General features: G+C 40.7%; 3 protein-coding genes and 1 pseudogene across 3 annotated transcripts; 2 read left to right on the forward strand and 2 right to left on the reverse strand.

Moving 5' to 3' along the window:
* The first annotated feature begins 46 nt into the window (after positions 1 to 46).
* Positions 47 to 4537, forward strand: LOC137790429 (gastrula zinc finger protein XlCGF57.1-like; annotated as a pseudogene).
* Positions 4538 to 5679: 1142 nt separating this feature from the next.
* LOC137790428 (zinc finger protein ZFP2-like) lies at positions 5680 to 9238 on the reverse strand. The gene is made up of 2 exons (XM_068584665.1): positions 8804 to 9238; positions 5680 to 7958 (listed from the first exon to the last, which is right to left on the reverse strand). The coding sequence occupies exons 1-2, from the start codon at positions 8859 to 8861 to the stop codon at positions 6223 to 6225; spliced, it is 1794 nt and encodes a 597-aa protein (XP_068440766.1). The 5' UTR covers positions 8862 to 9238; the 3' UTR covers positions 5680 to 6222.
* A 1583-nt stretch (positions 9239 to 10821) lies between these two features.
* On the forward strand, positions 10822 to 12698 carry LOC137790435 (piggyBac transposable element-derived protein 4-like). Its single transcript, XM_068584671.1, has 3 exons — positions 10822 to 10888; positions 11180 to 11275; positions 11444 to 12698. Exon 3 carries the CDS (start codon positions 11718 to 11720, stop codon positions 12519 to 12521), a length of 804 nt encoding a protein of 267 aa, XP_068440772.1. The 5' UTR covers positions 10822 to 10888; positions 11180 to 11275; positions 11444 to 11717; the 3' UTR covers positions 12522 to 12698.
* Positions 12699 to 13150: 452 nt separating this feature from the next.
* On the reverse strand, positions 13151 to 15428 carry LOC137790436 (triadin-like). Its single transcript, XM_068584672.1, has 3 exons — positions 15384 to 15428; positions 14934 to 15149; positions 13151 to 14129 (listed from the first exon to the last, which is right to left on the reverse strand). Exons 2-3 carry the CDS (start codon positions 14968 to 14970, stop codon positions 13630 to 13632), a joined length of 537 nt encoding a protein of 178 aa, XP_068440773.1. The 5' UTR covers positions 14971 to 15149; positions 15384 to 15428; the 3' UTR covers positions 13151 to 13629.
* Between the last annotated feature and the right edge of the window lie 17 nt (positions 15429 to 15445).

The raw sequence follows: 15445 nt of genomic DNA on the forward strand, positions 1-15445 counted from the left end.
AAGAAGAAGAAGAAGAAGAAGAAGAAGAAGAAGAAGGAGAAGAAGCAGAAGAAGAAGCAGAAGAAGAAGAAGAAGAAGAAGAAGCAGAAGAAGCAGAAGAAGCAGAAGAAGAAGCTTCTCTCTTTCAGCTCTGTATCGCATCAGGTGAAGGCAGCTGACAGCCGCTGTGAGGTTTAAAGGAATTGACCCGTAAAGTCATGAGAAGCTAGCGAGTGTTAGCCAGCTAGCATGTAGCTCATGTAGCTCGGTCACGTAGCGATAGCGGCTAAGCGAGTGTTAGCCAGCTAGCATGTAGCCCCGGCTATGTAAGCGGATAGCAGCGATCGACATCGACAACAGAGACTCGGGCTGCAGCTGGATTACTCGACACGTCACGAGCTGTGTGACAGATTAACAGCAGATTACGAGGAGGACGTTTCTCGTTTTTAGAGAAAATGAGCGACGAGCCAAACTGCTGGAGGCTGAACCCTCGAGTTCAGCTCCACGGATCAGGTTTGTGCTTTTTCATTGTTACGAATTAACAGGCGTTTAAATGGTATAAACAAACAGCTGATAACAAGAATGAGAAATCCCACTGAACTCTTTGGATTAAATGATATTCGTTCATTCGTTGAATTCTTAAATTCGTGGCTCTGCTTTTTGTTGTTCCCTCCCTTTTTTACCAGCTTTATTTCAAAGGAATGGCAGTTTTCTGACTTCCTGTTTTAACACGTATACAATTGGCGTTTTAACTCGCGTGGACTGGGAGACACCTGGCTGTCTCCACATCAGAGAGCTGATTGGCTCTCAGATTGGACAATAATCACCACATGTTGTAGAAACTCTTGCTTTCTATGTAGTTGTAATACTTAACGCCCAACTGTTGACTATTAGTCTCATGTTTAATCTAAAGACGTATCATGTGTGGCTGATAATAATGAAGCTTATTTATACAACACGTATCACATCAAGCAGCGACGTGTTTCACAGACATTAGACAAAGGATGCAGCTACACACACATTTCTACATAAATATATATTTATAAGAACGTGAACGAATCCGAACAAAGTCTAGAACACATAAGCAACTTTTGTTTCCTTTTATTTACAAAATAAAGGAAATATATTGGTAGTATATGTATATATTAGTAGTTTGTTTATACATTTTGTTCTTTTCTCTTTAAAAGCCAGGGCATTAAGAAACAATGTAAAACTCAAGGTTTTGTTTTTATTTGCTATGTAGCTAAAAACTAATTTTGTATTTTTCCAAAAATCCAATTTCTTCATAAAATATTGTAATTTTTGGAAAGCGCAATGACAATTGGCTGTCCCATGGAACAGATCATTCTGCTGTCGTATCTTGTTCCGTTTGGGTCATTTAAGGCCACTTTATCAACACTTATTGATTTGTTTTCAAAAGTTTCAGATCTCTGTCTGTTATTAGCTATTTGCCATAAAAAATGAATGATCTACCTTCTATTAATGATATACCTGTCAACTACCTGGGCATCCTTGTTACCAAAGAACAAGACCGATGTATTCATAATTTTAGTCCAATGATTGAAAAAGTAGAAAAAAAATCTTTGGTTGCATAGACGGATGTCGTTAAAGGGGCTAGTGCTCTTTTTGAAGGCTGAATGCATCTCGGGGTTGGTTTATGTGGCATCCCCTATATTTTATTTTATTTTATTTTTTTAAAATTTAGTTTAAAAGCCGTTTTTTTTCGGAAAGGGAACCTTAAATTACTTTAGTTGTGATCTGGCACTTTCGAGAAAATGAAATTCAACAAAATTAACTCAACCTTCAAGGGGGGCCGGAGGGTGTCGTTGGGGGGGCAGCGCAGGGTGTCCCCCAAATATAACGGTATGGGAAACACTGAAGGCAAATTCCTTGAATGCCTCTACTAATGAAAGCTGATATCAGTCTGAAGTCACTGTTGTCCATAATGTGCTCCCTGCAGATATCCAACAGCTGTTGGTGAATAATGCAGATGTGCCCCGTGAGTGCCTGTACCTGGACCAGGAGGATCCAGAGCCCCTCCACATGAAAGAGGAGCCAGAGCCCCTCCACATCAAAGAGGATCCAGAGCCGCTCCACATAAAAGAGGAGCCGGAGGATCTCTGGACCCGTCGAGAGGGGGCGCAGCCTAATGTGCTGGAGAAGGCTGATATCACCAAGTTCCTATTCACTGCTGTTACTGTGAAGAGTGAAGATGACAAACCTCAGACATCACAGCTTCATCCAAGCCACACGGAGGACAACAGAGAGGCAGAGCCTCTTGCCAGCATGTCGGCTACAACGATAAAAACAGAAACTGATGGAGAGGACTGTGGGGCATCAAGACCAGCCAGGAACTTAAATCCACATTGTCATTCATATCAAAATGCTGATGATGAAAAGGCTTCAGCATCTTCTGAGACTAAAATCAGTTATGGTGTTTGGCAAGAACCTTTGTCAGATTCAGAACCTGAAAGTGAAGACAGGGACAATGTTTGGAAGAAGACCAGAGCATCTGATTCTGCTGTACATACCCTGAAATATAAGAAAGCCCTTGTAGGTCATGTGAGATGTAACACTGGCAACAAACCCTTCAGCTTTTTCAAGTATAGTAAAAGTTTTTTCCACAAGGGGTTTCTGCAAAGACACACAAGAAAAATGTCTTCTAGCTGTTTGGTTAGAAAGAAATTTTTTAGAGTGAAGCAAAAGAATGAATCACAGCCAAGAGTGCTCACAAGAGAGAAACCATTCAGTTGTGATGTTTGTGGGAAAAGATTTACAGTACAAGGAAATCTGAAGAAACACATGAGAATCCACACTGGAGAGAAACCATTTGAATGTGATGTTTGTGGGAAAAGATTTACAGAGCGGGGACGTCTGAAGAGACACGTGATAGTCCACACCGGAGAGAAACCATTCAGTTGTGATGTTTGTGGGAACCGATTTACACAACAGGGAGATCAGAAGAGACACATGAGAGTCCACACAGGAGAGAAACTATTCAGTTGTGATGTTTGTGAGAAAAGATTTACACAACAGGGAGATCTGACGAGACACAAAAGAGTCCACACAGGAGAGAAACTTTTTAGTTGTGATGTTTGTAGGAAAAGATTTACACAACAGGGACATCTGAAGCTGCACATGAGAGGCCACACCGGAGAGAAACCATTCAGTTGTGATGTTTGCGGGAAAAGATTTACAGAACAGGGACATCTAAAGAGACACACGAGAGTACATACAGGAGAGAAACCAATCAGTTGTGAAGTTTGTGGGAAAGGATTTACACAACAGAGGAGTTTGAAGACGCACATGAGAGTCCATACAGGAGAGAAAACATTCAGTTGTGATGTTTGTTCGGAAGTATTTACACAACAGAGGAGTCTAAAGAGACACATGAGAGTCCATACAGGAGAGAAAACATTTAGTTGTGATGTTTGTGGGAATGGATTTACAAGACGGGGATATTTGAAGACACACATGAGAGTCCATACAGGAGAGAAACCATTTGGTCAGGGATGTTGGTGAGGAAAGATTTTATGAACAGGGAAGTCTGAAGAGATAGATGAGTCTACACAGGCGCGATAGGAAGGATAGTTAGTTTAACTGTTTGATCCAATTAGTGTCTATTGTCTCTTAGGAAGCCTTTTATTATCTTTGTTAAACTATCTTTACCTGTAATCAATAATACATATATATGAATAACATGAATTCAACTCAGTTCCAACATGTTAGTATGAGCTTCCCTTATCACGGTCATGATATTCTGTGTGGAAAAGATCTTGTTGGCCAATGTTCAGCTTTTTATATTTGGTGCTGACTTGTACATTTCTGGGAAGTCAATGAACAAAATGTACTTCAGCTATTTCATGAAGGTTGAGGAGGAACTTGGGGTGGATACGGTGATAATTTACATTGATTTTGTTGTGCAACTGGTTTTAAACCTTCCTAAATTCACCAACACTACGCCGCTCCTCCACTCCCTTCACTTGTGGCTGCTCACACCTCCAGCTCGTTCACTCAGCTCAGCATCTGCCAATCGGCTTTTAGCTCCGTCACTGGAGCTAAACACTCAACAACGTCATGGCTGTTTGCTGTCCCGAGTCTGAAACACCGAGTGGGACTAAAGAGCTCATTGGGGAAACATTTGAAGCTGAAATTCTTTGCTGATGGGCCAAAGCTCCTCCTATTTTTTAATTAACTCCATTTAATTGCTGGTCAAATTAGTCTCCAGGCAATTCATATTCATCAATTCTTTTAGGAGCTATTTATTTGATTTTAGAGCTTACTTACTATATTCACAAGGAGTATTGTCCTATTCATGTTACATGTGTTGATATATTGGGTTAGCTTAAACTTTGAAAAGTTTTCTGTTTAATCAACAAAAAAAAGTGGTTGTAAATAACCAAATAAGTTTGGACGTCCGGTGAAATAAATCCATTTTATGGTTGGTGTATAAAAACATTATATGTCAGCAGGTACTATGTTTTTTCTTTTCTTTCCATAGCAGCAGAAGCAGCATTAGGGGTTCTTGTGTTCTTTTAATTAATTGTTGGTTTTGTTTTGTTTAATAAATTATGAGAAAAAAATAATCCTGTCTGGAGAATTCATTATTTTTATTCATCAGAAAAATGGCCACAACAATTATGTTTCAGGAAACTTCTCTGAAGCTCAAAAACACAACTAAACTAAAATAAAAATCTCAAATTTCTCTTATTTATATTTTCATATGTGCCAAATAATACACTCTTCCCAGAAATGAAATCATCAGGAATCTATGACCCAAAACTCTCTTGGTCACAACATCCAACAGGAACTCCGATCTTGCAAAATGTTGAGACGTCCTTCTCAGAATCTCCACTTTTTTACAAGTTTCAAATCTTTTCAGGGGAAAATCAAACCAGTCCGTTCATGATGCTGAAGGTGGAAGCTGTTTCAACCTCCACATGACGTTTTTTGTTCCACGATGAAGATGCTATGTTTATTACAAAAATCTTGGAAAAAAGTTAATTTTGTGTCTTGCGAATCAGTAATGAACAGTGTGGGCTCTTGTTCCTCCATGACAACATGGACTTCTTTAAACAACTGCAGCCTGTGCTCAGGTTATTACAGCATTTGCATCTTGCTGAGCTCATCCTCTGTGATCGTGGCCTTTTTAAAACAAGGTGAGAATAAACAAACAGTAGTGTATGGATTCGTAATTCATGAAAATACAAAGAGTTGGACAAATTTCAGTTGCTTTTAAGGAATACACAGGAAACCAAAGGCTGCGGTCAAATAGTCCAAACATTACCTCCTAACGTCTGTTCCTAACCGCTTCTCCTTGGAAAAAAAGACAACTGCTGTGTTTAGAGGATCCGAATCCACTTTCACTAACTCCGTAGTTATGATGCTACAGCAGGCGCATTATGTTCAGGAGATGGACTACAAAACAGATTATCTTAAATATGAATACTTCGTCCGTGTTCTTACAGTGTTGCATCAAACAGACGACATGAATAAGCCGGTTCAAAGTATAACTTTATGGGCAAACTTTTTGGCTCAGGGGCCACAATGAAATTTTAATTTTGACAGACAGGCCGGACCACTCGCATGTAATCTACCTACCGAGCATTAATTAAAATTATATATAATAATTATAATACGCAGCGGGCCGGATTAAAACGCCACAGTTTTCCCTTGTAGTAGTTTATGTTTAGTGTCATTGTTAGAAAAATTCACTCGACCCCTTGGAGTAAAATCATTGAAACAGGAACATTGATTTGTTGCAAGGAAGGAGCAGAGTCAGAAATACAACCTGATAGACAAATTGCATATCCAAGACTGCTCAAAGATCTCTCAAAGAACCACCTCTTAAATTCTCATCATGACCACTAACAGAAACCCTCACGACGTCTTCGGCCTAATCGGGAACCTTTCCCCTCGTCCCACACAGTGGTTTGTGAGAAATGGTCGTATGATAACAAAGAAACTGCTCGTTCTTTCAGACAGAAACATACAGATTCCCCGTCTCTTTGCTATCAGGAGACATGCTGAGTTTGTGTGTGAGATGAAACAGAGACAGTAAGATGAGAAGTCTGAATATAACAATGAAACAGTAACTGATTAATCGTGAATAATTTTTTCTTCCGACAGTCATCCATCACAGACCCGCACAGTATGTATAACAATTTACATGTTTAAAATAAACACAAGAAAAAGAGAACAACAATTTACATCATTAATATTTCCGACACAAAGAAACAAATTCTATTCTGTGTGGATTCTCATGTGTTGCTTCAGATTTCCCTGTTGTGTAAATATTTTCCCACAAAAATCACAACTGATTTGTTTCTCTCCTGTGTGGATTTTCATGTGTCTTGTCAGATCTCCCTGTTGTGTAAATCTTTTCTCACAAACATCACAACCAAATGGTTTATCACCTGTGTGGACTATCATGTGTCTCTTCATATGTCTCTGTTCTGTAAATCTTTTCCCGCAAACATCACAACCAAATGGTTTCTCTCCTGAGTGGACTCTCGTATGGACTCTCATGTGTCTTGTCAGATCTCCCTGTTGTGTAAATCTTTTCCCACAAACTTCACAACCAAATGGTTTATCTCCTGTGTGGCCTCTCATGTGTCTCTTCATATGTCTCTGTTCTGTAAATCTTTTCCCACAAACATCACAACTAAATGGTTTCTCTCCTGTGTGGACTCGTATGTGTCTCTTCATATGTCTCTCTTCTGTAAATCTTTTTCCACAAACATCACAACCAAATGGTTTATCTCCTCTGTGGCCTCTCATGTGTTGCTTCAGACTCCCCTGTTGTGTATATCTTTTACCACAAATATCACAACCAAATGGTTTATCTCCAGTGTGGCTTCTCATATGTTTCTTCAGACTCCCCTGGTGTGTATATCTTTTCCCACAAATATCACAACCAAATGGTTTATCTCCTGTGTGGCCTCTAATGTGTGTCTTCAAACTCTTCTGATGTGTAAATCCTTTCCCACAAATATCACAACCAAATGGTTTCTCTCCTGTGTGGACTCTCATGTGTTGTTTCAGATTTCCCTGTATTGTGAATCTTGTTCCACAAACATCACAACTAAATGGTTTCTCTCCGGTGTGGACTCTCATGTGCGTCTTCAGATGTCCCTGTTGTCTAAATCTTTTACCACAAACATCACAACCAAATGGTTTCTCTCCTGTGTGGACTCTTATGTGTCCCTTCATATGTCTCTGTTCTTTAAATCTTTTCCCACAAACATCACAACAAAATGGTTTCTCTTCAGTGTGGACACTCGTATGTCTCTTCAGACTCTGCTGTTGTGCATATCTTTTTCCACAAACATCACAACTGAAGTGATTCTCTCTTGGCAGAAACTCTTTCTTTTGCTTCTCTCCAGAATCTGACTTCTTATATTTCAGGGTATGTACAGCAGAATCAGATGCTCTGGTCTCCTTCCAAACATTGTCCCTGTCTTCACTTTCAGGTTCTGAATCTGACAAAGGTTCTTGCCAAACACCATAACTGACTTCAGTCTCAGAAGAATCTGAAGCCTTTTCATCATCAGCATTTTGATATGAATGACAATGTGGATTTAAGTTCCTGGCTGGTCTTGATGCCCCACAGTCCTCTCCATCAGTTTCTGTTTTTATTCTTGTAGCTGACATGCTGGCAAGAGGCTCTGCCTCTCTGTTGTCCTCCGTGTGGCTTGGATGAAGCTGTGATGTCTGAGGTTTTTCATCTTCACTCTTCACAGTAACAGCAGTAAATAGGAACTTGGTGATATCAGCCTTCTCCAGCACATTAGGCTGCTGCCCCTTGAGACCCGTCCAGAGATCCTCCGGCTCCTCTTTTATGTGGAGGGGCTCCGGCTCCTCTTTTATGTGGAGGTGATCCAGCTCCTCTTTTATGTGGAAGGGCTTTGGGTCCTCCTGGTCCAAGTACAGGCACTTAAGGGGCACATCTGCATTGATCACCAACAGCTGTTGGATATCTGCAGGGAGCACATTATGGACAACGGTGACTTCAGACTGATATCAGCTTTCATTAGTGGAGACATTCAAGGAATTCAAAAGTGCAAAGTACACAGACATAAAATCATTAACATATAATTTTGGGTAGATGTTCACGTTACGCCGTTAACAGGTTATGCTTGCGCAACTCACAACGATATTAGTGTCGCCGTCCTTATACAGTGGTAGGAGAAACACTGCACTTCATACAACGATACTAATATTTACATTGATAATGATGATATTAACACTAGGGCTGGGCAATTTCTCAGTCGATTAACAGGGTTAATTAATTGCTCATGCAATAACTGCACATTGTTGTTTTCCATTGGGAGGGGCTTATTATCTCTTATTCTCACATTTCTGTGCCTTATTTGATATATTATTTGTATTTTGTACCTTAAGAGTACATGTCTGTTAACTGTGCATTTGGCAATACAAATATATTGAATTTATTTCAGGATGTTTAAAACTGAACAATAAAACAGTTTAGTAGCTTTGTGCTCTCTGTGACTCATATCTTGGTTTCACTTTTATATTTTTCTTTAAATTACATCCCCACCTCGTTAACAAAGTAATACTTTGGATCGGGTTGTTAATGTCGTCTGCGTGACGCAAACAAAGTATATGAAAATTATATTCCTTTGTAGTCCTACTTCAAAACATTGTAGTTTCACCGCTGCAGACTGACGTCACTAAAACGCGCCGAAACAGTGTCACCAAAAGTCTCGCTGACTACAATAATTGGCCTGAAAACGGACTCATGTGTGACTTAAACCCGTAAAACGAGCACGGACACCGGGAACAGCAATGAAAAAGCACAAACCTGATCCGTGGAGCTGAACTCGAGGGTTCAGCCTCCAGCAGTTTGGCTCGTCGCTCATTTTCTCTGGAACGAGAAGCGTCCTCCTCGTAATCTGCTGTTAATCTGTCACACAGCTCGTGACGTGTCCTTTCGTGTCGAGGCTTGAAGCTCGTGTCGAGTAATCCAGCTGCAGCCCGAGTCTCTCTTACTGTGTCGATCGGTGCTATCGCTTCATGACCGAGCTACATGCCAGGTGGATAACAGTCGCTAGCTGCTATGGCTTCATGACCGAGCTACATGCTAGCTGGCTAACACACGCTAGCTTCACAGGACTTCACCGGTACAATTCCTTTAAACCTCGCAGCGGGTCCGCGTGTCTCTCTGCGGCTCCACTGAGCTCTCCATCCGACTGTCAGCTACTTTCACCTGATACAATAAAGAGCCGGAAGAGAGAAGCTTCTTCTTCTTCTTCTTCTTCTTCTTGGAGGTTTTTGAGACACATCTACTGCGCATGCGTTGTGCGGCGAGCGATTCTGTGGACTCGAACCTGTGCAAGCCCATTTTCGAGACGCACAAAAACAAATGAGGACCAAAAATAGAACAAAATAAAATTAGGACAAAAAAATAAAATAATTAGGACCAAAAAATAAAAATGAGGACAGTAAAAAATAAAAAAAAATTAACGACTTTTTTTTTGTTGACTTGAAAAAAAGGCAAAGAAAAAAAAACGTTTCCCGTTTCATTCCAGGAGAGAAATAATAACTTAACTACTTACTACAATGGCCTAAATATAATTGTAGCTAATATATGTACAAAGTACATTGTTGTGGTTGTTGTTGTCATCAACATTTTTAAGAACTGAGTAAAATGCAAAGTCCACACATATATTAAATGAATTATTTACTTTAAAGTAACCCATCAATAGGCTTACAGGTGGTTGACATTGGCAAATTATCTTTTGGTAAATAACAAGAGCACTTGAATAGAAAACCATGCTTGCAATGTGCTTGCAATGTTAAATTAAAAGAATACGTGAATTGAAACAAGATTGGACTATTATGTGACTTGTACTTGTTTTGTTGTATGAACAATACATGTTTACATTTAAATGAAGGTATTGCAAAACCAAAGTGATGAAATAACGTATTGCTTATATGTTTTTTTTATTTTCATCAACGAAAAAAAAAAGGCATTTTTTTATTGTCCTCTTTTTTTTGTTTTGGTGTTGTTTTTTTTGAGGAGAGGAGAGGAGGGGGGGGGGGGGGGAGGGGCTAATTTGATTTTTTTCTTTGGGTCCTAATTTCTTTTTTTTGGTTCTAATTATTATTTTTTTTGGCCTAATATTTTTTTTCTTTTGCAGCCGAGGCCCGAGGAAAATCTCGCGAATCACCGCCTGCTGTCGCTCTTCTCGAACAACGTCCTGGATTACTCGACGACAGGACACATCCCTGCTGACCGGAGCAGAGCAGCGATGGACGAACCGCTGGATGTCGCTTTGAACCCCGCAGGTTGGTGCTTTTTATTCCTCCTCCAGCTGGAAACACGGTCACGCGTTGTTCCCCCGCAAGAGACCAAGAACCTGCAGAAAAATACCAACATCACTTCTGAGACATTGGTGCTGTATCCGGTACAGTGAGGATTTAACTAGCGATTATATTTAAATATGTAACCAGAGCCGAAGAGTTACGTTGTTGTTCTGATTAACATTTAATAAATTATCTGGTTAATTAAAGGGAATACAACACACTCTACTTCTTTCACTCCTTTTCTCCCACAACTTTATAGTGGAGGCTCTGACTTTTAGTCACATCTTAGACCGTTTAGTATCATTTTTGGTTTAAAGCCTCGAGTTTGTTTTTTTGGTTGCCGCCATCTTGATTTTGGCGCGAAGTCACGTGGCAAAACTTGACTTGTTTCTCACTTAGCCCAAATGGCTGTTAGCTAAACAAAGGTCCTATGGTTGTTTACACACAAGATATAAACACTCGTAGTTAACGTAGTTTGTTTGTCTTTCAGCTTCTACTTTAGATAAAGAACACATTAAAGAAGACCAGGAGGACCCAGAGCCCCCACACATTAAAGAAGACCAGGAGGACCCAGAACCAGGTACTGTATATGAGTATTTAAAAAGTCTGCAACTGTGTACTTCACCTACACTAAATCTTACAGATACATATTGTACTTTTTACTTTACTACATCTCAGAGGTACACTGTTTCTCCCTCTAAACCCTGTTCTCATGCTCAAATAGCCCCAGCCTGCTCATGTAAACATGTACTCTGATTTTAATATATAGCCCTCTCTGTTAATGACAGCAGCATCTTTATTGAGGGTTTATGCGTCTCATTTACAACCCATTAAGAGAAGAGAGAAAATTGACTGAACAATGTACTTTCAGATATGTGGGAAAGTAGCAACGAGGATCTTCAGAGCCAGAAGGATTTGGTTCTGATGAAGAGTATTATCAAAATAATATGGATCCTTTTGAAGATGGGTAAGTGTATTTACAAGACCTTTTGTTTTGCAATATAACATTTAGCTAAATGTGACGTTAGCAGCCAAAGCCTCTTTGGTGTGAATGTTTGCTCATTTCTAGAAGAAGAAAAGAGAACTGGAGTGTTTCAGTGAACTTGGTAGTAATGAGTCGTACTATATTTCACAGACGGGTATCGCCGCCGTCTGCCACCAGGTCACCACTAAACTCCACCGACTGCCATCTTGGAAGACGGTCAAAGACCCGGACACTGCTCCCCCCGTCGCCACGTTTCAACCAGCTCGGACACCACGGCCACAGCTTCAAATGGACTAACTTGGACGTCGATGGTTTTTACAAGTACATTGGGCTGCTTCTGTACATGGCCATGATGAAGCTGCACAGGATTGAGCTTTACTGGAGGCAGAATCACCTTTGTACCTTGTCGTTTCCATCGTAAATCATGACCCACGACAGATACAAGACAATATCTTGGAACCTTCATCTCAGCGACCCTGATGAGGACGTCCACAACGAGAAGAAAAGGGGCATGGACGAACATGACGACCTTTTCCAACTGAAACCCCCGATGGACACCATCAAGAGTGCCTGTAAGGCCTCTTACCAGCCCCGCAGAAACCTGGCTTTTGCTCAGAGAAGGGTCCCCTCCAAGACTAAAACGAGCATGATCCAGTACATGAAGGACAAATACAAGATGTTCGCTTTGGTTGACACGAGGAACAGCTACAGGGTGGACATTTCTATTCGAGCCGACAAAAGCCACATCCCCTCCGGTCATGGCCCGTCCTATGACATTGCGATGTCCCTTGTCCAACCCGGTTACCTCGGCACAGGCTACCACGTGTACATGGAAGCTTTATTTACCAGCTCCAAGCTCTTCATGACGCTCCATGAGTGTGGATTAGCTGCCTGTGGGGCGTACAGTGAGCACCGCGAGGGATTCCCTCAGACTGACGTGAACGCCCTCACAAATAGGTCAGCGAGAGGCTCCATAAGATGGATGCGGGACGGCCCCATCGTCTATGTGAAGTGGGTGAACGACAGGGAAATATCGTTGTGCTCCACAATTCACGCGGCACATCCTGGTAAAACTGTGCCGGTGAAGCAAGTTGGCTCCAGGGCACCAGTCCCCACGCCAGTTGCAGAGTACATGAAGCACACGGCTAAAGTTGAACTATCAGACCAGATCGTTCAGTATTTCTCTGCACAACACAAGACCATGAGCTGGTACCGAAACATTTTTTAGCATTTTTTGGACATTGCCACCAACAACAGCTTCATTCCCCACCAGGAACTCAGCTGACTGTTGAGCTCTGTGGCAAGCCGCTCTACACGGCTCCTGTCCAGCTGCCCGCGGATCATCTTCCCGAGCTCATCGCTGATGCAGCGGGCCTCAGTAGGAAGTGGGAGCTATTTTGTTCTTTTGTATAGTACATATTTTGTTTTAAAAATACAACTTGACAACAAAAACTGTTGCAATGTGATTTTTCACTCACATACATCCCATAAAGCTTTAGTGTATGAAGTCATAACTTTGTCCCATTTGATCTCAGTACCTCTCACAAAAAATATAACACATGGGTATGTATCGTATATGCAATTTCATTAAAAGGTGAATTTAAGAAAATATGTGAAAAAAGAGAAAATGCCTGAAGACCTTCGAAGAGACCTATTAAAAATAAAAGGTTATGAACTAAAGTGATAAAATTAGATATTGTTCAGTCTGTAAACATGTTTGAATCTGTGTTTCAGTAACGGGTAGCCACTGTCGATAAAGTCTCAAAACTGGTGTTTATGAAAAATGTCAAGTTAAAAAGTACTATTCCACAACTAGCTAGTATCTCAACACTTGTACGAAATAATCATAGAAATTGCTTTTTAGATCTAGGAGTTTATTTATTGTAAAAAATACTGAAAACCCCCGTTCTACTATTACGAGCTTAACATTTAACAGCAATAATCACAGTTTAAGAGCCACCATGAAAATAATTCGAACAGATTACTTGAAGTAAATAGTAGTAAATCAAAGAAAAAAAGGTTGGTCAACAAAAGTAAAATAATCACTTAAAGGACAGAATCCCTAAATCTCAAAGAGATTTGAAATAAAAGACGAGAATCTTTTATCAAAAACCAAACGACCCCAGTGTGGACAATCAAATGTTTTTTCAGACTATGCGCTTTCACAAAGTGAACTACTAAATGATTTCTCCCTTGGGTGGACAGTTAAGTGTTTTCTAATTTCTCCCTTTCGTGCAAATTGTTGGATCCCTACGGCGTCGACAGTCATGTGTGTTTTTAGAGCTCGACCTTTTTTACAAATCCCTTGCTACAAACTGAGCATTGAAATGGTTTCACTACTGCTTTGGAACCAGAGCGTTGTTGTCTCCTGTTGCCAAAGCCTCCAGCACATGGTGAAGCCTCATCTGCAGCTGGTTGTAAAGGACTGGATCAGATTCTGTTTTCAAAAGTTCTGCCTCTCTGTTCTCAGTTTGTGAGGACTGTGAGAACTGAGATTCCTCTTCATCATCTTCACTTGACACGGCAGCAAATGGGAACTTGATATCAGCCTCCTCCAGCCCTTGAAGCTGCTCTCCCTCCCTCCTGATCCAGAGTTCCTCCTGTTCCTCTTTAATGTGTGGGGGCTCTGGGTCCTCCTGTTCCTCTTTAATGTCTGGGTCCTCCTTTTCCTCTTTAATGTGGGGGGGCTTTAGGTCCTCCTGTTCCTTTTTGATGTCTGGGTCCTTCCGGTCCTCTTTAATGTAAGGGGGCTCTGGGTCCTTATGTTCAAGCCTGTAGATCCAGTTGCGCTGCCCTTCTTTAATAACAATCCATTTGTGGGAGTCTGAAATTGAAGCTGAAAGACAAACGAACAGCATTAACTATGAGTGTTTGTTACTGTCAGCAAACATCTGTTTGTGTCCAGTGAGGAACTAAAAGTAAGTGTTTAGTTTTGTCACGTGACGTTTTGTCAGTTTCAAGTGTTAAAGCTGCATTCTCTCCACTCCACTGGTTGTATAGAAGTCTTTGCTTCATGTGTTAAAGCTGCACACAGCGTAACGATCAAACGATACCAGAGCTCCAAAGTTTGTGTCATTTCTACTGTAAGCTCTTCTAAGGTTAACTCTAAGTGTCGGAGCTTGTGTCAAATGACAATTGTCACGTCACTGGTGCTTCACAAAGCGTTTAATTGGTTGGATACGTTTGACAGCTTGAACGTGTTGGCGCCTAACTCTGCTACACGCCTCAGTGTCAATCAACGATGTTGGTTAACAATTCAATGTTGCACAAAACACTGCCACTTTCACGATGGCCATGTTCATAAGGAAATAATGAAACCTTACCTCACTAATATAAGCTATAAAAGGACAAATAATATTCATAAAACCATAGGACCTTAATAACATACACAAATTAACTTTGTTGTAAATGTAAGTGTGTAGTGCTGGGGTAGGCAACCCGTTTTTTTTTTTTTTTTGCCTAATGGTAAATCTTTCAAAGGGAAATCCTCTTATCTCAGAGTTTGAGGTAATATTGGGTCAATAAAAATTATTGTTTAAATATTTATTCAACTGAAATGTGCATCACATCCTGACACAGGAACACAAACTCCCGAAACGTGACCGTGGCTCCAGCGAGAGGAGCAATAAAAAGCACCAACCTGCGGGGTTCAACGCGACGTCCAGCGGTTCGTCCATCGCTGCTCTGCTCCGGTCAGCAGTGACGTGTCCTCTCGGGTCGAGGCAGAGAAGAAGCGCGTGTCGAGGAATCCAGGAAGACGTTTGTTGTGGAACGCGACACGAGGCGCGAGGTGATGACGTAGGTGGGGACGTACGGAAGCCTCGCCAGACGGCCGTACCACGTGAGGCTGTGAGGGCTTGATTGTGTAAATATGAATGAGACATATCAGGTGACAACATCACAAAATATTGTGTACAAATGTGTATTTATTTGATACTTTTTATTCACTGATTTGAATAATAAGAAAAATAATAAGGCTAAGATATATTTTTATTTAAAAAAAAATATTGTGTTTGATTGTCATATATATCAAAATATCAAAGAAGCAACATTGAAGCTTCTAACGACTTTTATTCTGAAGATTACCCACCAAATCTGCCTTAAAACAAAATCCACATTGAAGCGTCAATGGGCTTTTATTTTGAAGGTGAC

Source organism: Clinocottus analis, unplaced genomic scaffold (assembly GCF_023055335.1).
Source record: "Clinocottus analis isolate CAN_PGR_092001 unplaced genomic scaffold, fCliAna1.0.p SCAF_2, whole genome shotgun sequence".
Lineage (NCBI taxonomy): Eukaryota > Metazoa > Chordata > Actinopteri > Perciformes > Cottidae > Clinocottus > Clinocottus analis.